General features: G+C 61.1%; 1 protein-coding gene across 1 annotated transcript in view; it reads right to left on the bottom strand.

Moving 5' to 3' along the window:
* The window catches only part of SLC12A7 (solute carrier family 12 member 7), a 65,742-nt gene extending 44,101 nt beyond the window's left edge, over positions 1-21,641 (bottom strand). The window contains exon 1 of the mRNA XM_072752662.1: positions 21,422-21,641. Coding sequence (XP_072608763.1) covers positions 21,422-21,626 — 205 coding nt within the window. The 5' untranslated portion in view covers positions 21,627-21,641. The remainder of the gene's footprint in view (positions 1-21,421) is intronic.
* Positions 21,642-22,091: the final 450 nt, after the last annotated feature.

Genomic DNA, 22,091 nt, shown 5'->3' on the forward strand with positions numbered 1-22,091 from the left:
GGAAGGCCAAGGTGGGGCACCGCGGTCTATGGCCTGGGCGTCACTGAGCCAGCCTCTGGCTATTGTCTGTGGGAGCCTGTGCTGACCCCTAGTCCCATGGGGGATGGTAACTGGGTCATACTAAGGTCCATATGAGCAGCTGGGCATCCTCTCTGAGGACAGGAACCCCACTCACAGGGCTGTGGTGAGGACAGGGTGAAGTGTTTTGGGGAGGGGGCAGCTTCAAAAACCACCAAGCATTGGGATCGCAGACAATGCAGTCATAGAGGTGAAGACCCCTCTTTGGGGGCTTGTCACGGCCCTCAGGTGCCTCGCCGTGACTGGTGTGGGCTGCGCAGCCCTACAGTCAGGGTCACGCTGTTGTGGGTGCTGGAGCCACATGGGCTGCCCTGCCTCCTCCTCCCAGCCTCAGACACTAGACTGTCGACTCATTTTGCCTTTTCTTTCCCTTTCTAGAAAATTTTATTTAATTGTGGTAAAACAGACAGCACATTGAATTGGACGTTTTAACCATATTTAACCGTGTAGCTCGGTGGCATGTGCTGCTAGATGAGGTGGCCACCATCCACCTCCAGAACACTCTCCGTCTTGCAAGACTGAAGCTGCGTCCCCAAGGCACATCAACCCCCAGCCCCCCTGGAAACCACGACCTCCTTTCCGTGCCTGACCCTGATTCACAAAGTGGAATTGGGTAGTTGGTGCTCTGGGGCCGGCCAGTCTCACCGAGGTCCATCCACACCATGGCAAATGTGTTTCCTTCCTCCCAAAGGCTGACCAGTATCCCGTTAGATGGATGCACCATGTTTTGTGTGTTCATTCATCAACCGATGGACATGGGGGGTGTTTCTACGTTTTGGCTACTGGGGATAATACTCGTTTCACAAACAATCTCCCCCCATAAGGATTGAGGACAGACGGCTTCCAGGGAATACCCCTGAGTGGGAAATAGAAGCATCAAACGTGTACCACTCTATCTGCAAAGAATCACGCACCACACAAGCCCTCTGGGAGACGTGGGACAGGAACCTTCTGGTTTGGTGGTGGGAGCCAGCGTTGCTGAGACAAAAATACTTCACAATCATTTCAATTAAACAGCTGCTGCCCAGAGATAAGCAGGTCACACTCAGGCGCCCGGGGCGGTGATTTCTATCCTATTATTATCCACAGCGCAGATAAGGTGACCAACGGCCTCTCTCAAGGTCACACCTATCATCCCAGGGACGGAGGACCTGCCCAGGGCTTCTGGATTCTCTCTGGGGGAGGGCTGGGGGCCCGCTTGGCTCTTGCCAGGTCCTGTACCCTGGCTGGGTCCCAGCATCCTTGAGACCCAAGGAACACCCTGAACCCAAATCCAACTCTTTTTCTGGATTTCTTCTATTCCACCAGAGACAAGGGGCAGAGTGTTTGTGTTTGAGCAAGTTTCTGAGTTAGAAAACCTTCTCTGGGTTTAGCACTTCATTCAAACCTGAAATACTTGGCTCACGTCTCACGAGAGACGGAGGGAAGCACTTGGAAGCCTGGCCGTGTCTACAGGGAAGGACTTTGTGTGTAAATACCACAAGACATTAATTTCTATTTTCTCGGGGCAATGGTTTAAAAATACATTTTAAAAATAAGCTCGCTTGCCGCTTAAGTGTATCAAGGTCGCTTGGGCCTTGCAGCTCAAACCTCCTCGTCCTTCTGCCCAAGTGGCAGCCAGGTCCTCCCAGAGGCAAACGTCACAGGCCAAATACACATCCAAGTGTGATGAGCACGGAGAAGGGTGATAAAACACGGGGTGGTTAGACCATCTGGTCACTGTCCGGTTTTCAGGGAGAAAGGACGCTCACGTCAACAAAGCAGAGCTTGGAAAGATGGGCCACGTCAGCTTGGGGCTGGCGCCAGAGGCCACCGGATAATGCCTTCAAAGTGGGCAAGGAAAACGGCCGCCGGCCTCCATGTCCACGCCGGCAAGTACAGGCCTTACACACACGGCAAAATAATGACATTTCCAGGAAACCAACCCCAAGATAATTCTTCACAAGCCGAAGGCAAAAGGCTCCTGACAGGAAATACAGACAAAGGATGAGCTCAGGGTGAGGAGGTTGGCATGGGGTCAGGATGCGCACAGCCAGGCCATGAGGCAGCCGCACCGATGCTCAGGGTGTCAAATCCGTCTGTGGAACGAAGGCCCAGAGGTGTCCTGGCTGTGAGGGGAGCTTGGCCGCGGTCGCTCACACGGACCCCAAATTGCCAGCAGGACAGGAGACACACGAGGCCCATGGTGGGAGAGCTTGGAATGTGGGGATACGTGCTGAGGACCAAGGAAGGCCAGGGGAGCGGACCTGTGCTGACATGCCGGCGAGTGGCCACACGCCAGTCCTCCAAAGGCATGTGCTCCACACCATCGCCCCAGACAGCGAACGGGGACGGAACATCCACGCTAAGGGGCGGCAGCCAATAGAGCAAGTGGACAAGGAAAAACACCAGTGCAGACAAATTAGGTCTGCAGCCCACGTGTCACAGGACGGGCCTGACAAAGCACACGCGTGTTCTCTCCAAACACGTCGATGCTCCGCCGGCCACAGGCAAAGCACGATCCACACCAAAGCTGTGAACGGGGCCTCACTGGGACTCCCGGCCTGAGGGTGTCGAGGTCACATGTGCTCCGGGGACCCCGATGCAATGTGACCAGTGGTGTTAGGAGGACAGAGGGAGAGGCTTGGAGGTGCGGGAGGCCTAGAGCCTGGGCTGGGCAGTCCCCAGCCCGCAGACGCCACGGCCACCGGAAGCTGGAGGAACCAAGGAAAGACCCCCTGGAGCCTGCGGACGGGGCACCCGCCTTTGACTCAGGACCCGCGGCTTCCAGGAGCTCAGAGGGGACCTGCCATGGTTTGAAGCCACTCATTCATGGCAGTTTGTTACAGGTCCCGACGGTCAGGGGACGCTATGAGTCACTTTGCCATAAGCGCTGTGGAACTGTACGCTAAATAGACCAATTCCTGGGGAAACACTACCCGCCCACATTTCCACAGCAGCCCTGAATCGTGCCCTCTCCCCCGAGGAAACCGCAACCAGTGCGCAGGCGCTCCACCCGCATGGTGGTTACTCCCCAGACACTCGAGGGAGAAATGACACCAATCAAGGAACTTCCCTGGGTCGCTAAACACAAGAAGGAATATGGCCCCATGCATTTTATCAAGTCAACACTTGTCATCAAGGAACTGAGAGACGAAACCACCCCGTGAAAATATCTAATGTGCTACTAACGGAGGGGTGAAAGTTCTACTGTCACCCCGGGGAGGTTTCCACGCAGAGATCACCTTTCTATCACTGAAGAAGGAAAGTAGGATTTGTGTATTTCTGATCAGTTGTGTCGGTACAAGTTTACTGAGACACAGCCGTGTGTCCGGGGCGCCCGGGGGACCCCATGGGTTGAGCCCTGGGCTCCCAGCTTGGGCTCAGGTCATGACCTCGGGGTTGTGAGCTCTTGGCGTCCAGGTGTGTGCTCAGTGGGGAGCCTGCGTCTCCCTCTGTCCCTCCCTCGCCGACTCACGTCCACTCCCTCTCTCTCTCTCTCTCTAAAATAAATAACATCTTTTAAAAAACAATGGATGTGTCCCCCACCCCACCCCAAGGATGGCGGCAGCAGGCAGCGGAGGCAGGGGTCTCGCAGCCACAGAGCCGAGCATGTGGCTGAAAACCTGGGCAGCAGGATGTCAGCTGGGAGTCCAGTGGTGGATCAGGTCCCCTGGTCCTGGTCGCCTATACCAAGTCTTTGCTGCCCCACAGCGTGAGAAATAAGGCCTGCAGGACAAGGTGGCTCATATGCCGACCACCTCTGGGGGAAAAGGGGCCTTGGACACCCATCCTCATCTCTCTCTGAGAAATAAGGTCAACAGCAAGCAAGTGCCCAGCTGACCAATTAGGGAGGCCTGTGCTTGAGCTGGTCCTCAGCCCCTGGGTCTCCTGATGCCCTGAGGGGCACCAAGGGGTGCCTAAGAGTGGACGCCCTGGATAGTAGTCTCTTTCCTACTCCCCGTGTTGATGGAAGGCTCTAGAAGTAACCTTCTGAGATGCTGGAATGTGTCTTGCCCTCCATCACCCATGCGGTACCCAACGGTGCTCATGAGTATTTGCTGAACAGTGAGCTCCGCTAACCCAGATGGGGCGGGGGGGGGGGGGGGAGGCAGAGGAGGGAGGTGAGGGGCTGCCCACCTGGTGCTCATCTGTCTCTGCGGAAGTGAGCGTGTGTGAGCACATGTGCATGTATCCACCCAGAGCTCTGTCCTTCCTGGGGCACAGCCACATCATCCGGACATCAGGGTGCCTTCCGAGGGGCCTCCTGCAGCCACTGCCAGGCCACCCTGCAGGCCCCCCGTCTGTTCCCAGGACATGGGCACAGGGTGGATGGAGGTTCACTCAGGCTCCTCAGTGCTTCACTGAAAGCTGTTCCTCTTGCCTCTGAGAGGCAGTCACTCTGTGCCTGGAGTGGACACACCCAGGTGGCACCAGGTGGGGCGGGAAGTGTCTGGAAGGTAAACACCACTGTCTGAGCAAATACAGCCACAGCTGGGCTCTGTGGCCATGTACCACGCCAGCTCCCGTGCAGGGAAGGTGGACCCCCTAGGAGCCGTCCCAGGGGTGCAGGAAGGGCACAGGAGACAGTGATTTGGGAAGGTGGCCATGGACATGCAGATGCCCAGTGGCAGCATGTTTTGTATATTTTGACACATTAACTAAATTTTAGAAGTCTGCACAGTTCCAACTAACCAAGTGTGAGGGGAGAGCCGGGCAGAGCACGGGGGGTGGGGAGTGTGTGCCCACCATCTCTCCCCCTAAAGGGCAGGGTCCCACAGAGCCTCCGCACCTGCCCCAGGCCACGGGGAGAGCCACCTGGCAACCATGCAGGCTCACCTGGGACCCCAGGAACTTCCCGGGCTTCCCACCTTGCCCTTCCCTCCCCCAGGGTGTCCAGGCCCCCAGGAGAGCAGGAGAAACCACAGTGCCCCCAGGGTCCCACTGGCCCGACAAGGGGCCTGGCCAGAGCCTGCAAGCTCTACACGAGGAAACCTGCGGGCACCCGGGGATCAACGACCAGGACCCTGCCATGGGGCAAAGCCCCAGCCTGATCCCTGGTGGGCGTGACACCTGCTCGCTCGGGGTCAGAACAGACCCACGGGGCCCTGCCAGACCTGAGGCAGAAAGCTGCTGGGTCAGGGGTGGGAGGTCCTGGGCTGTCCAGTCACTGGGTCTTCAGCTTCCTGTGCTGTAACCTCGGAGCCCGCGGGCCTGGGGTGGGGTGTCCAGGGTGGGGCTCCAGGCAGGGGCAGCCCCATACACATCCCCACTCTGCCCTGAAGCAGGAAGTTGGCAAACCCATAGCCTTGGGGTTACCTCCATGCTTTATTCCTGGGTATGGGTGAGAAAATGTGCAAAAAAACCACCTAAGACTGCACTTGTTTGGTGTACACGAGGCTGCAGTGGTGACCATCCCACTGCCCCCTGGCGGCAGCCACCATGGGAGCTCCAGGACCCTATAGAACCTTCCAGAGGCCACAGCACTTGCTCCGGCCTGGGTCAGGGTCCCTCGCGGGCCCCCAGGCGAGTGTCCTCTGGGAAGGGCCTCAGCGACCCCAGGGGCAGCTTCACAGGCCCTGGCTGGACCTTCACTGGACCCTGACCAGGGCGGGCCATCTGGGGGCTGCACGGGCCCAGGGCACTGGGGTGGGGGTGGGGGTCAGGGGTCTGAGGCTGGCCTGGAACCTTCTGGAACTCCTCTGACCCCTGGACTCCTGGCAGAGTCTGAGACAAACAAGACAAGAGGACAGCAGGGTTGGGTGTGCAGACAAGGCCTCAGAAGTGACCCGAGGACAAGGCGGCCTCAGGGGAGAATGGCGGTCCTTGCCTGCCCCCTACTGGCTGCCTTGTGACATGCCTGAGGGCCACTGGGCTCTGGCTCCCCCAACCCCCCTTTCCGGAAGGAAGCCGCCCACTTCCACAGGAGCCTGCGCTGCAGAGCCAAGTGTGGGCATCACACACAGAAGGTTCTGGAAGCTCATCATCTCACAGCCTAGGAGACACAGCCCCGCCCGCCCCCCTGTGGGCGGCCACCACAGGCCCGAGATCCCCTCTCTTGCTCCGTGTTGGGGCCTTCCCTGAGCTCTCCGTGCTCCCGTCCTCATGTAACCAGGTGCTGGTGCTGGGGCCGCCTCCTGCGTCCCCAAAAGCCCATTCCTGCCAACTGGTGAACAGCAGGAGAGCTTGCGCCCAGGCGGGTCTGCCCTGGCGACCCACGCAGCCCCTGGCCCAGCACTTCCCGCCGCGTGGTGGGGGGAGGCCGGGCAGAGTGACCCCCCAGGAGTGAGGAGCCCTCACCTGCCCTCTGGACCTGCCCTGGGGCCCGCGCTCACTGGGCTGAGGCTGTTCCCACACCCCACACGCCCCCTCGGCTGTTCCAGTCAGTTTCACCAAGTGCGGCACAGCCTCCCCCTCAGGACCCCCGGCACCAGCAGCCCTGAAACCAGCCCTTTGAGACCCCTGTGGTCCGAGGGCACCCGTGGGGGTGGGGAGGTTGACCAGGCGACTTCAGACGATACTGAATTTTGTTTTGGCGAAGTGCGTCCCACATCCTGCCAAGGATGGCTGGCGTCCACCTGCAGCGGGAATGTCACGGCGCCCTGTGCTGCAGGGCCGCGGGGTCTGGCCGCCCCGGGCAGGGGGACGAAGCTCCCCATGGTCTTCTGAGGTGGGTGGCCTCAGGGTCCCCGCCCCCCTGCCTCTCCCAGGGAGCGGAAGATTTTCCAATGCTCCCCCGGAGGCTCTGCCCCGCAGGTTCCCCCAGGGAGGGAATTAGGCAAGAGCCAGGCGTGGCCGACCTAGCGATTACGCGCATGTTTTCCTCACGGATCACAGGATCTCCTGCAAGAAAGGCGGGGTGCCCCCAGCAAGATGCTTCCGGGGTAGGCCCTGCGTGTGGAGGACCGTGTGGAGGACCGGCGGCTGCTCGCAGACTGGCCAGTCACCTCGCCTGTGATTCAGCATCCAGGGACCCTCCTCAGAACAGAATCCCCTCCCACGACGAGGAGGCCAGGGACCCCACACACAGAGGCGGTCGGCCCAGAGAGGGCAAGGACCCAGCAGGCCCCATCTGTCTGCCTGTTTGTCCAGACAGCTCACGGGTTGCGGACAAAGAGTTCCCCAAACCCCAAGAGCGAGCCCCCTGCATGTTCCTCCTGCCCCTCCTGTGATGTGCTAGGACCCTCATTCTCAGAAGTCTGAGCCTCCATGTCCCACACTGGCGGCCACAGGGCCTTTGCTCTTGAAGAAAGTGCTCCTCTGGGATTGTCATGGATATGCCCCACAGTGCATGGCTGGCAACTTTCCACCAGTCACCTTGGGGTTACTGTGTCACCTTGAGGTCATTATGTCCCTTCCACTGCACAGCCTGTCCATCTACCTCACGGAAACCTGAAAACAAACAAGCAAACAGAAATCTAAGTCCAGGAATGACCCAGAGTCTGCTCCCCAGGCAGCCTCACTGCACGGTACCAGACAACAGGACCCTGCCCACAACCTGGCAGCAATCAATCCAGATGGTCAAGACTTGGTCAGTGACTGCCCCATAGCACCCTCCACCAGTGCCCACCCTGGGTCTTCTTCACATCCTAGGTCCCATCCTGAGAATTGGCACTGCCCCAGGGCCTTTGCACTGCCACCCTTGGGCTAAACATCTGGGCAGCTTAGGGCACCTCTTCCCAGAAGTGGCCTTTGCACTCAAGGCCTCCTGCTTGCTCCAATGCATCACCTGGACTCAGTTCAGGGCAGAGAGGGAGGTGGCTCCTCACTGCAATCTGAGCCAGGCCTGCCCGCTGTCAGCTGCTTCAGGGCCTGACCTAGTGGATGGCACACATGTTTCTGAGACCAGGGAGTAGATTCAGCTGGGTCAGCCCCATAGCCCCAAAGCCGCACACCTTCACTCGGGTTGGGTGACTATCACTGCACTGGGGTGGAGAAAACCTGTGCGGAATGGCACTCCTGGGAGAAGCCCCAGCCCTATCCTCCACGCGACGCCTGACACCTGACACGGAGACCCGTGCCCACCAACTCCAGGGTGAGGGGCGCCAGCTGGGGCCTCAGCACCCCCAAGGCCCTGCCACTGTGCTCTCGCCACGCAGGCCCACCCGGACGCCTCAGACCACATGCCACGTGACCCCTGGCCACTGATCACCGGCAGTGGCTGCTCCCGGACCCCACCCCTCCTGGCCTGGGGGGCCAATCCAGGGGCCACCCTCTGCAAAGTAGACCGGAGCCCCTTGTGCCCATGCACACAGCACGGACCAGGATGTGCCCCCAGAACCAGGGGAGTTCACACCCTGACGGGTCGCTCTTCACACTCTGCTAACCCGTAGGACTCTCCCACCGGTGGCCCCACAGGAAGAGAAGCCCTCATACGGCAGCAACTACCCTTTGTCTTCAGGGAGAGAGATGCAAAGCCTGCCCTTCCTGCCCGAAACCACCGCACCTCCTCCATGAATCATGAATCGGTTTCGTTCTCGGGGGCTCGCCCCTGAACCCGTGCTGTGTGCACAGAGGCACGCAAGGCCAGGAGGCCTGCAGCAGGGCCCCTCCCGCGGTGCCGGCACCCAAATCCGTTACTGCTGCAGGTTCCCCACCCTGACGTCACAACCAGGAACCTCAGCCAGAAGGGATGTGACAGTCACAGCCCGGCTTCCAAGGAAAGTATGTTACCAAATGTGAGCAAAGTTCAGATGACTGGGTGATAAAGCTGCCGGGCGGCGGGCAGCAGCCCGGGGAGGCCGGGGAGCGGAGGGGACTCTGCTTCTGTAAAGCCAGTCACTGATTTACAAATAGGCTTCCCCAGGGAAGCCTGGGCGCTGGTCGAGGCCCAGGGACAGCTGGCAGGTGCGCATGAGGAGCAGCCCTCCCCACCCTCATTGGCTCTGCGAGGGAAGCCGGCAGTGGGAGTCCTGCAGGGTCCGCTCGGGAGGGGCTCCCATCAAGCCCAGTGGACGGGGGGCCCACTGCAGGGCTGCTGGCCATGGCGGGGGCACTGCAGGCTGCAGGGGTGGCACCTGCTCCAGGTGCTCCCAGGTGCCTCCAGTGCCCCTCAGCCCTCATGGCTGTCCACTAGCTCCAGGACACGGCTGCCACCTCCCTGCTGCAGCCCTGCCTCCCCCGCCAGGGATTGTTGGACCAGGCCCGGTGAAGCCCTAGAGAAGGTGCCTCCATGGTGCCGGCTCTCCGGAGGCCTTGCTGGGCTCCCGGGCTGCAGGGTGGGTGCTCCAGGACAGGCTGGGGGCTGCTTCCCTCGGTCCCTGCTCCAGCCCTGGCAATGCAGACAGTGGGGCTGAGCCCAGCACCCAGAGTACCTGCAGGAGCCCTTGGATGCCAGCTACAGTGATGCCCCCTGACTGGGCATGCCTGTTTCTTCTGCTCTTCTGCACCTTCTTCCCCAAGCCCAGGGAACATTCCAGACAGAAGCAGCTCCCAGGTAAGCCCAGCCAACCTGTCTGGTACCCTTGAGGTCCTGGACCAGCCCCCAGAGCCTCAGACCATGAAGCCTGCCCTCAGAGCCCTGGAGGCTGTCAGAGCCCACATCTGACAGCCAGGTGTCGCAGGGCCGCACTCCCTCTGCAGGGGCCCTCCAGCACCCCGCCCCCTCCTGTGACCTGGCGCTCCAACCTCTCTCCTCCTCCTCGCACAGTCTCTCTCCTGTGTTTTCATAAGGACATTGGTTATCGGACTAAGGATCACTGGATAACCCAGGGTGGCCTCTTCACCTCCACATCCTTCATGTAATCATGTTTGCGAGGACCCTTCTTCCAAGTCAGGTCCCGTTTCCAGGGGCCAGGAGTTAGGAGTTAGGATGTGGACGTATCTCCTGGGGGCCACCACTCAGTCCCCCACTAGCCTCAAAACTAATGCAGTACTTGGTTCCCAGGGAGGAGGCCAAGGAGGGTCCTTCTGCCCTTGGTGGACCATCTCAGACGGTGGACAGGCTGGCAAACCCCCCCATTTGCCATCCACTTGCCACTAACTCACCTGAAACGGATAACTTTCTACCATATCCTGTCGGACTTGGTCATAAAATACATGTCCTCAAGGGAGCAGCTCCCAGGCAGGAGATCCACTGTGCCTTGTCCCTGGTGGGCCCCCACCCACTACCTGGCCCTTCGAAGGGGAGCAGCTGAGGTCCTGAGTTTGGAAGGGCTCAGGCCACAGCAGGTACATTCTGGAACTCCTGATGGTCCAGCAAGCCAGGCTCCGTCCCTTCCCTGCGGGGCCAGTCCTGCCTCACACACTCACCGTCCACAGGTGGTGGTGGTGGTGGTGGTGGTGGTGGTGGTGGTGGGGTGTCCTCCTGAGCCTCTGCAGGAGGGGAGCCAGGCTGGTGACAGTCCATCCCAGGGACTGGGACCCATGTTCCCGCACAGGGAGCAGGGGCTGAGGCAGCTCCCGGGGAGGCAGGAAGGCCATCTCGTTCTCAGGAGCTCCAGCCCCCAGCTGAGTGTGGGAGACAGTGGGGCCTGCCCACCCAGGAGAATAGCTCCCTAGGGTGTGGGCGTGGAGGAAGGGGTGCTCAGCAAACCCCAGCACTCCTCGGCAGGTAGCCACTCAGCCCTCTACCCACAGCAGATGGCTGGCCTCCCTGACCCCTTGGGCACACTTCCCGTAGCCCTGCACCCTCCCCACAGCAGGCTTGTTTCTTTTTTTTTTTTTTTTTTTTTTTTTTTTTTTAGCAGGCTTGTTTCTATGTGGGTTCTGGGAGCTCCCTTCCTGCCTGTCCCAGGGCATGCCTCGTTCTGACCCTCTGGAACATCCGGGCGGGCTCTGAAGTGTCCAGAGCGATTCCTTCATGTCCCTAGAGCACAGTTCCTGATGCGTATGACTCAGGCCACTGGTCCCAGGATGCGCTCTACTGAGAAGACCTCTGGCCACAGGCGCCAGACATGCTAGTGCACGCCGGAGTGTGCCCGCTTGCACCTCTCTCCCAGAACGTCCCTGAGTCTCACCCATCAAAGCCATGGGACAGGCTTAATGCCAGCTGAGCAGTGTCAGGGCCAGGGGACTCCAGAGTGGGCTGGCCAAGGGGCTCACTGGTTCTCTGCATCAGTCGGCATCCCCAAAGGAGCTGCCCCCAGAAGACCTGGGAAAACGCAGCTGTCCATTGGGGCCTGGCTGTGTGGACTCGAGGCCCACATCTATGGTGGACTGGCAAGCTCCCAGGGGTTACTTGGTGCCGGCCAGATTCATAAGTGGGTCAGAACCTTGCAGAGAGCTGTGTGGGTGGAAGCACGTTCATACTTCCTGTGGCCAGCATTGAGGGGCCTTGTCCACCTAGTGACGGCTACAGGGGGACGCCCAGATCCACAGCTGTTCTGAGGAGGCAGTCCCTAAGCTTGGCCAGTTTCTCCCAGGTGGTGGCATGGGGGGTGGTCCCTGGGGTCTCTGAGGGGTGATCCTGACCCCGATCTGCATCCCTAGGCCCCTCTGTGTCTGGTCTACCTCAGGTCATGAACACCTGTAGGCTTGGTGGGCATAGGTACATGGGACGGAGGTGGGCGGCAGGCACCCCCTGCTCCCTTGGGGCCACTCCCAGCAGCCTCCCCCAGGGAGGCCTCCTCCTGTAAGCAGGAGAGGGGGTTCACCAGTGTCCCTGACAACACCAGTGTGGCTGGCCCACCACACTCAACCCTCTGTGGTCCAGGGGGACAAGAGCGCATGAGTCTCCAGGCAACAAGAGGCAGCGAGGAGGAGTCTGGGGCCCTGGGGAGGGCTCAGGTGGCCAGCGGGGGAGAGGCAGGAGAGCCAGATGCAGGTGGCTGCAGAGGAGGGAGCCCCTGGCTGGGGAGGGCACAGGTCCCTGGGCTGGCTCTGATGGGCTCAGTGACCTCATGGTGGACCACAGTGGGGTGTCCATCGGCTCTGAGGGGGCTAAGCTGACACAGACACCCCTGGGGAGGCAGCCATGGCTACAAGAGCTGAACCGCTCATCTCAGCATCGACGGCTGGGAACACAGATAACACGCATGTGTGGCCTCCGTTCTGGGGACTGTTTGTCCTGAAGACTCTGCTTACAGTGTATGTCCCATGTGCATCTGGTAAAGACCACCTCCAAGTGCGGCTGCGTTCTGACACGCTGGGGTCAGGACCCCAGGGATGGGTTTTGTGGGGACTCTGCCCTCAGCCCTCTGGGCCACCCCCCTACCCACACCCCTGCTCATCATCTGTCACAGGAGCACAAGCTCCTGGAGCTGCAGGGTTTGGCACGGGTTCACCTCCACCGTGTCCTCAGCACTGGGCCTGCACGTGCACTTCAGTAGCCACTGAGCATGTGCGGTTTTTGAGTCTAAATTCAAATTAGTTAAAAACTCAAAAAATTTAAATCTAGACCTTAGTGTCACCAGCCACATTGCCCATGCCCCGCAGCCAGCTGGGGCTGGGGCTGCCGTGGGGGACACGTGGGTGTGGTGATGGCATGGGTGCATGTGGGTGTGCAGGTTGGGGTGGAGGAGACAGCGTGGATGTGCGGGGTAGGGGGAGACAGCGCAGTTACACAGACGGCTCAGGCCCCGAGCACAGGGCGCAGGGATGAGTGCATGGGGCTCCAGCGGCGCACAGTGATGGGAAAGCAGCTTTATGTTGTCTATGTCACTGTCACCATTACTTCGAGGCCGTCAGAGGCTACTCGAGTCCTGCTGGGAGCACACAGGAGCCACGGACCGCGTCACCCCGGAGAAGGCCATCCCTGCGCTCCAGGAGATGCTGCCCAGCCCCGTCACCCCCAAGCTGCACCTGGCCCTGCTGGTCCCCCAGGACCAGCCCAATCACCCCAGGCAGGGGCGGCCCCAACGGGTCAGAGGACCGCACAGCCACACGTGTGACATGCATGCCCTAGGGTGGGGTCTGGAGCACCTCCAGACACAACTTCTGGAAGACAGAGACTTCCACAGCCCAGGAAGGTGAGCCTTTGGAGCTAACATTCCACGGCATTCCTCTCAAACAAACACAGGGAAAACCCTGAGTTAAGCAGCATATGTCAACTCCGTCTATTTTCTCTGGGCTTCTCCCCAACGCCCAAGTCTGCTCTGAACCTGCCTCCTGAGCTCAGGTAGTGTGGCCAGACCCTGCACACCACTGTCCTCACAGGGGGCATCTGAAAGAACCTGCCAGCCCCCACAGAGGGCAGTGCAGGGGTGCGGGCAGCGGGAGAGGAAGACACCTGGTCCCACAGACTCCACGGCCCCACGGCCCCCATGCTGGCCCCTGGGGGGCATCTGTAGCCACCCAGCCTCTTTGAGTGAAGCCCACTAATGTCACCCACTCATGCCCAACTTTGAGTGGCCTCACAGCCAGGCCCTCCTCGGCATGGCCTGCGTCGGGTCTGAGCATCTTGGTCCCAGGAATTGAACCACAGAGAGAGGAGCATCCAGCCCCGACTGTGAAGGGCTGGGGGCCAGGTAGACTGGCCGTGGGCACCTGCAGAATGTCCAGGGAGCAGTCGCCACAGCCCCACACCGTTCATGAAGTGCACACACTCACCATCCAGCGTGTGCACAGGTCACAGGGCCGGGACGGACGTTTGCAAATAACTAACGATGAGAACATGTGGCAAGTTGCTGCAATGGTCTTTCAGAAGTGACCATCTGAGTAAACAGGAAAAACAGGCCCTGGGTTCCCACCTCCCACCTGCAGCCCTTCCCTCCACTCTGTAGCAACACTGCAGCCACCCGCAGGCAGTGTCTCCTCTCTCAGCCTCTGTAGGTAACAGACTCTCTGGAGCTCGTGATTGTTTGTAACACTGAAGTATTTGTTCAGCCACTTGAAACGTACTCGTGAGACTAGTAGTGTCAGCAACAAGCAGGTTAGGGACGCCGGCGCCACAGCAGAGGAAGCGTGGCTCCGCTGCAGGGGTGCAGCTCAAGAACAGACCTGGCACACCGTGGGCGAGCCCCCCATCCCAGGCGGCCCACTCGCGGCCTCTATGGAGGCTGCAGGTCTCAGCCCGCAGTGTGCGGGCAGCTCCCCTCTGAGGGTTCCTGGTGCGGGAGGCTGGTCCGCCAGCCCAGAGGCCGGAGAGGCCTGAACACAGGCTTCTGCTTCTCCATAGGAAAAGCCCCAAAGGGGTGGCTGGCAGCACAGTTTTCGGAGAAAATCTAAAACACCCACAAGGACTGGTAAATAAACACCCAGCCTTGCTGTGGACTCACCGAAAACGACAAGTCTTACAGACTCAAGCTTCACATTCTGTTGGTTTCATAATCCCTTCCTTTAAAAATCAGAGCCAAAGAATACAAAGAATAAGGGCCTTTTTACTCAGAAAACGCACTTCCAATACATTAAGAGATAAAGTTTGGAAGAGCACGTACACACACGCGTCCACGTCTGTGACAGCCTGGAAAAGGCTTTTTCACAGTGACTATTTCTGAGCACTTTCTCTTCCCATTATTGTGGGAAGATCATTATTGTGTCAACTTGCCTGGGTCACGGTGCCCAGATACTAGGTCAAACATTATTCTGGGTGTTTCTGTGAAGACATTTTTTAGATGAGATTAACATTCAAAATATTGAAGGGGGCACTTGATGGGATGAGCACTGGGTGTTATCCTATCTGTTGGCAAATTGAACACCAATAAAAGATAAGTTTACAAAAAAAAATAAATAAACAGAAAAAAAAACCAAAAACCAAAGTGGTGAGCTTTGAGCCTTTCCTATACAGGTGGGCCTCGCCCAATCAGTCGAAGGCCTGGTTAGAACAGACGCTGACCTCCCCAGGCAGGAAGGAGTGCCACCAGCAGGCATCCCGTGGATGCTACAGCCCTTCCCTGGTCTCCTGCCCTCTGGCCCACCCTGCAGATCTTGGACTCACTAAGCCACAGTGGCATGGACTAATCCAGTCTCTCTCTGCACACATCCTGTGGGCTCTGCTTCCCTGGGGTCCTAACTAGAACACTCACCACATCTCCTCAGGGGAGCATCACGGCTCCCTCAGCCCACTGGGGGTGGCACTAGGCCTGGGCTGCTGTACAAGGAAGGCTCAGCTCCCAGGGCCCAGGGGGAGAGAGGGTGAGCAGCGGTGGAGGTGAGCAGGGAGACAGAGGATCCCAGGTAGTCTGTGCACCCAGCAGGGAGCCGGATGTGGGGCTCCATCCCATGATCCCAAGATTACGACCTGAGCTGAAACCAGGAGTCGGACCCTGGACCAGTGGAGCTGCTAGGCACCCCTGCCTGACCCTTGATGACATCATGCAGAAGCCAGCTCCACCGAGGGGCAAACCTGTCCCTCTGCAGGTGGGAGAGACACGCACACCCTTGCTGTGCTGAGACGCAGCAGGACAGCTCAGTGGGTGTCAGGGGCTGCGCGGGTCTCACCCCCTGTGCGGGGCTCCATCCCTCCAGGCACAGGAAGCTGGGTCCCCAATCCACTGTGTGTTGTCTCCAGGAGGATGTGTGGCAGCAGCGTGTCCCCATGTCTGGGGACAGGCCAACACACCAAGCAAAGGGCAGCCCCAGCAGCCGCTGATGAGGGAGGACCCGTCGGCCAGAGCAGCCACCCCAGTGCCCCACATCTGCTCTTCCTTCAGCTTGGAGACCTCAGCCTCCTGCTCTGGGGTCCCCAAGAGAGGGCAGCAAGGGACGAGGGTGAGGGGCCGCGGGCCCAGTGGCCAGGACATGCTGTTCCCAGGTGTCCAGGATGGAGGGGCCTTCCTGGCAAGGCTCCGGAGCCCAGGACCCTTCCTGGCCCCTGGAGGAGCAGTCTCAAGGGATGCAGAGCGAGGAGGGGTGGGTCAGGCCCGCAGCCCCTCTCCTGCCCCAGGACCAGCCCGGAAGGGCCACACAGGGTGCTGCTTGAAACAGGAAGGTTCCTGGACAAAAATATCTCCTCCAAAAGGCCTGAGCTCGCACCTTGCAGAGAGTAATTTAGATGAGAAGGACCCCTGCGAGAGGCCGCGCTGTGAGAGTGGATTTAATCAGAGCGGCCTCTTCCTCCTCCGGAAGAGCAGCAGCAGCTCCCTGAAGGAGCCGTGGGGGAAGGGACAGTCCCTCTCACCTCCTCTGCTGTGTGCTCCTCTGGTGGCGGTAAAATATATGACATAAAACTTACAACTTCCAGCCGTTTCAGTGCCATACACAGCGGCACTCAGCACACGCACACCCCCTCCAGAACTTCTGTTCTCTCTCGAGGCCCTGGTGCCCATGGTCCTCCCCTCCATCCCTGTGGACGGGACCCCTCCAGGGACCTCTAGCGAGGGGCTCATGTGTCCCTCGTGACGGCCTCTCTCACTGAGCACAGGGTCCTCAAGGTCTGTCCCTGCCGCAGCGGGTGTCTGGACAGCCCTCCCACAAATGGACGGACCACGTCTTCCTGATCCATTTTCCTGTCCACCACCTCTGCACACTACAGCCCTTGCTCTTGAAGACAGAGCCCGGGTGGGAGGAGGTGAGGTCCAGCAGCTGGGGGCCCCTGGGCAGGCATGGGCAGTCCTGGCAGGACGGGGGCTCCCCCAGGTCCTGGGATCACCCATAGAGCCTGCATGGGTTCGGGGCTCCCCTGGGTCCTGGGCCTGTTCGCGCAGCCCCCTGTGGCTTATGGATGGGGCTCCCCTGGGTCCTGGGCCCATCTGCACAGCCCCCCATGGGTTAGGGGCTCCCCCAAGTCCTGGACCTGTCCACGCAGCCCCTGTGGCTTAGGGATGGGGCTCCCCCGGGTCCTGAGCCTGCCTGCCCACACAGTCCCCGTGGCTTAGGGACAGGGTTCCCCCAGGTCCTAGCCCCACCTGCATAGCCCCCCGTGAGTGAGGGGCTCCTCTGGGTCCTGGGCCTGTCTGCGCAGCCCCCCCGTGGCTTAGGGACGGGGCTCCCCTGGGTCCCGGGCCCACTTGTGCAGCCCCCTCGTGGCCTAGGGACGGCAGCGTGGCCAACTGAACACACACTTAGGTGCAATTTTGATGTTTAATGGGAGTTGGTGCCTCCAAACCCACGACACCCCATGGAAAAGAAGCTAACCAGAGCGTTAAGTATCGAGGAGAGAAGTGAGGGACGCGCCCTCGGGCGTTGTCAGCGGAGCAAGAAACCACCCAGGGGAGCGTTCCTGGCAGTGACAAAGCCCGTGAGCTGCCCCTGAGAACTGGAGGTGGCTTGCAGACCAGCGTGAGGGCTGTGCTCCATGAAATATTTAGTAAAAAGAAAACAGAGTCTGCCCAGTGGGGTGGCAGGTGCTGTGACACCAGAGCTGGGCAGCCCACAGCCGGGACTCCAGCTCAGCCTTCCTTCCTGGGGCACCCAGGGCCACACTGAGCCTCCTTCCTGACCAGAAGGCGCCAAAGTGGGCCCGGGAAATGGGACTTTCCCTGCAGCAGAAACCCCTGAGCCACCTGTGAAGTCGCACAAAGTGCAGATGCACTGGCCGCACGGTGGGGGCAGGGTGACCCTGGGAGCCCATATCCCAGGGAGAGCAGGGGCGGTGGCCAGCGCCTCACTCCCGGTGCCCGCCCGGCAGAGGCTAGGCCAGTGGCATGCCCAAGGTCGTCCCGGGTCCCCGCTAGTGACAGAGGCACCCCCTCTGGTCCTTGTCCCTGCAAGGGCAAGGCCCCTCCAAACACACCATCCCCTCTGGCCAGAGCAGGTTCTGAGGCTCGGTGGTCAACCCTCCCCTCCTCCTTGAGCGTGAAGGGCCAAGCACTCACACGCACTCACACGAAGACACACGTACACACACACTTGCGTGTTTCAAACAGCAGGCCCACACTACCAACCCTCCAGGTGTCGTCCGAGGGTCTGTGGGACTCTGACACCCCAACCACATCAACTTCAGAGAAACAGAAAGTGAACCTTGCGTTAGGGACGCTGGGACCGGGCCTGAGCCCCAGCGCAGGGTGGAAGCCGGGAGCCGCGTGGGGGCAAATGCTGGGGTGAAGGTCCACCTGACTCCACCCTGGGTGGCCCTGGCCTCCTGGGCACGGGCTCAGAGCACCCATGGAGGTGTGCTGTGGCAGGAGGACCTGTCCAGAGACTCAGGTCAGGCCCCTGTTGGAGGCCCCCAGGCCCACAGACCAGCCCAGACCACACACAGGGAGGTGGCTGCGGGGGTGCAGCCTCTGGGAAGCCCAGCTGACCTCCGAGGTGCATGGCCCTGCACTGGAGGGGTGGCGGGTGGCTGTGGCCTCCCCAACCTCACTGTCCTTAGGGCAGCCTGCCTTCAGCCTGATGCTGCCTCTGTCCCTGTCCTCTGGCTGCAGGCAGGTGAGGTGGGTCCTCCAGGGTCTTGGTTCTGGATCTGAGGCCCCTCTGTGATCCACACAGGAACCACTCCAGGAGCCAGTACCGGTGTTTTACCTGGAAGTGGGAGATAGCCATGGTTCAGCCACCTCACCTTCCAGAACCTCCCAGACTGGCTGTGGAATGGCAGCCCCAACGCAGCCCAGCTGCACTCCTCTCCCCTCCTGCCCAGTGCATGCAGACCAGTCGGGGCAGGCAGGCAGCTGGGGGTGAAGAAGCCCCCAGCATGGTCTGGCAGGAGACCCTGCCTCCCTCGACCAGGCTAACGGGGCAGGGCACAGAGGCACTGTAAGACCCCTGTACACCAGGGAAGCACTGGATGAGCCAGGGACACGGGGGCAGCGGGGGCACCAGGAGCAGGGGCACCCCACTTGCTGTGCTCGCTACACACAAACCCACAGCAAGCCAACCCGCCGGAGGGGAGCTGGTCTAAGGGCAAAGTCAGACGCTCAGCCCAGCAGATTTCTGCTGCGGTTCCTTATGTGGCACAAGGAGCCGTGGTGGCAGCAGGCATTGGAAAGTCCCCCTCATTCACACCGTGGGAGGGCAACGCAAGATGAGGGCAAAGGCGTGCTGCAAAACCTGAGTTGCTTTTTAAACTTAGTGCGCATTGTCTTATCAGCAGCGTCAAATAATCGGTCTTTTGTTCTCCCGCAGTGGGCACAGCACACAATCATTTGATTGATCGCTGCTGGAACCAGCCCCTGTAACTGCCGCCCTGCTGGAGCCTGACTGTGTATCAGCCTGGGGCAAGAGCACAGCCGAGGCGGCTCAGAAGGGCTCCCCACCTGAGGGCTGGGGGATGGCTGGGCCCCTGAGGTCAGAGGGGAGGTCTGACCCCCCCCCCAGGAGGTGGAGGTGGCAGGGGAGAGTGCTAGGGGCAGGAGGGTGGCCCCCATCTACCACCTGGAGGGCTCGGGGGCAATGCTTGTGTCCCAGCTCAACATGAAGATGAAAATGTCAGTAGGTCCGAGGAGGACAGTGGGACAGCCTGGGACCTGAGCGTGTCTCCGAGCACCAGACCTTTCCCCAGGGGCATCAGCATGCTGGGCAACCGAGACAAGTGGGCAGAGGGGGCCAGAAGGGGGACGAGGTTCCAGGAGGACCCGGAGGGTCAGTCCCAGGGAGCTGGAACCTGGGCCCTGCTGCGCAGAACCGCTCTACCCAGAGTGTGCCCGCGGAGAGTCCGTGTTTCTGCCAAGAGATAAGGCTGCAGCCCCCTCCCCCTGGGGAAGACTGTGTCAGGGTCAGCAAGCCCGGGCTGGGGGCTCAGGGACCCCCCCACTGGGGCAGCCAGGAGAGGAGTCCCTCACTCACCACTGCCCCTGCCAGAGTCTCACCCATGCTCTCTCAAAGTCTCTACTGACCCCTTTTGTCAGAGTGATTTCCCTCAAAGCAGAGCGGCCACCGGCAGTCCAGAAATAATTACTTGTTCTGACTCGTGCTAATCGATGAGCATGAGCAGCAGAACCACTGCTCACAGAGAAAAACAAGAGTAGGGTCTCCTGGGGAGCAGGGGGATGGGGAGGGAGCAGGACCTGAGAACAGCTGCCACCAGAATGACAAGTGTCACGGGGCCACACCTGGCCACACTTGGCCACACCTGACCACGGCTCAGAGCAGAACTGGTGGAGACATGCACCCTAGTGCCCACCACGTGTCTGAGTGTCTGGACCAATGTTGTCCTTGATAGAGGGCATGTTCCGCGTGTGTGAGTGCACACACATATGCATACACCCACATGCATACACACGCATACGTGCATGCCTACACACACACACACACACACACACACACACACACACACCTAGCACCACAGGATGCCTGTTGCTGGAGGAAGGCACAGCTCAGAGTTCATTGTAATGTTAAAGAATTTCCCAAGTAAGTCAACAAAGGCCTTGTTGGAAAGAATCTAGAATCCCTGGCACTGTCAGCTCTGTTCAGAGCTGGTCCTCACTTCGTGCCCTGTCCCCCCTCTGCCCTGGGCCCCCATCTACCACAGGGGCCAGATGGAGGCCCTTCTGTCCAGGGAGCCACCTCCCCTCTCTGACCTGCAGGAAACGACTGGGCTCCTGAGAAGCTGCGGATTGTTCAGATGTCAGCCCAGAGGTGGACGCTCTATCTTCCAAATGGGGCCACCTTCACGCAGACCAAGGGGCCGACTGCCCCCAGGACCGGCCTGAGCCTGGAGGGCAATGACCTCTCAGAATCCAGTCAAACCAGGAGCTGCTGGAAACCCGGCTTTGCCTGTCCTCCCATGTCCACCCTCCCCCACCCAGGGCGGTGGGGCGGGGACCTGAGACCTGAGATCTGAGCCTCAAGCCACTGTCCATACCCAGCCCCCCAGCACAGGAGGCTGCAATCACAGAGGTGCCCACCAGCACTTCTCAGGGCCTGCATATCACCATTCTCAAAACCGAAGCACAGTCACTAGTAGAAGTTTGATGATTAAGAGCTGAAGGTGGAAGGTCCACAGTGGACATAAACCAGGTGACTGGCCAGAGGGCTGGACAGGTACAACAGCACAGCTCTGATGGGCTCAAGATCCTGGCTGGCCTCACTGGACAGGATGCGCCCCAGCACCTCTGTGGTGGTCTCCAAGCACCCATCACCCCCAGGATGAGCCCCAGCACCTCCGTGGTGGTCTCCAAGCACCCATCACCCCCAGGATGAGCCCCAGCACCTCCCTGGTGGTCTCCAAGGACCCACCGCACCCCTAGGACGAGCCCCGGCGTCTCCCTGGTGGTCCCCAAGCACCCACCGCTCCCCCGCCCCCTGGAATGTGACGTGGACTGGCCGCCGGGCTCCAGGGGCAAGGAGGTCAGAGGGTTCCCAGGAGCTCTCACAATGGCGCAGGGAGTCGCATCCCCCTCCAGGGCGCAGGACGGGCCGAGGGGGCGTCGAGGCGAGGCCAGGGTCCCCAGGGGGGCCGGCAGTGCGGCGCCACAGCAGCTCCACCCCGCTGCGGGCTGCGGGCTGCGGGCTGCGGGCTGCGGGCTGAGGACGCCCCACCGCAGGGGTCCCCAGGGCCGCCCCTCCCCGCGCCCGCCCGCGCCCGCCCGCGCCCGCCCGCGCCCGCCAGCTCCTCGCCCGACGGCGTGGCCGCGCCCTGCACGGGGCCCCGCGGGCCGGCACCTACCGTAGCGGCTCGGCTCGCGGCAGTAGCGCAGGATGGGCAGCGCGTCCACTCTCGGCGCCTCGGGGGCGGCGGGGGCGGCGGGGGCGGCGGGGGCGGGCTCGGCGGCCCGGAGGGGGCTGGGGCGCTGGCTGCCGCCGCCCTCGGGCCTGGGCCCCGCGCCCCCAGCCCTGCCCGCCGCGGGAATCACCACGAAGCGCTGGGACATGGTGGCCCGAGCGCCAGCCCCAGCCTCCGGGCCCGGCGCCGCCAGAGCTGCGGGGCTCAGCCCGGTCGGTGCGGCCCGGGCGGGGCCCAGGTCTGCGCGGGGAGGGCGGGGGCGGGGCGGGCGGGGCGGGCCGGGGGCGGCGCCCGGGGAAGAGCCCGCCCCAGGGAGCCGGCGCCGTCCAGGACCCCGGCGGGAGCGGGGAGGGGGTGGGGAGTGGGGAGCGGGGTGCGGGGTAGGGGAGCGGTCTGGGGGTAGCACCGCAAGGAGCGCGCCTGGGGAGGTGGTCACCTGGGACCACAGTGGACATAAACCAGGTGCTGGCCAGAGGGCCGGACAGGTACAACAGCACAGCTCTGATGGGCTCAAGATCCTGGCTGGCCTCACTGGACAGGATGCGCCCCAGCACCTCCGTGGTGGTCTCCAAGCACCCATCACCCCCAGGATGAGCCCCAGCACCATGGGAAG

Source organism: Vulpes vulpes, chromosome 3, assembly GCF_048418805.1.
Source record: "Vulpes vulpes isolate BD-2025 chromosome 3, VulVul3, whole genome shotgun sequence".
NCBI classification, from domain to species: domain Eukaryota; kingdom Metazoa; phylum Chordata; class Mammalia; order Carnivora; family Canidae; genus Vulpes; species Vulpes vulpes.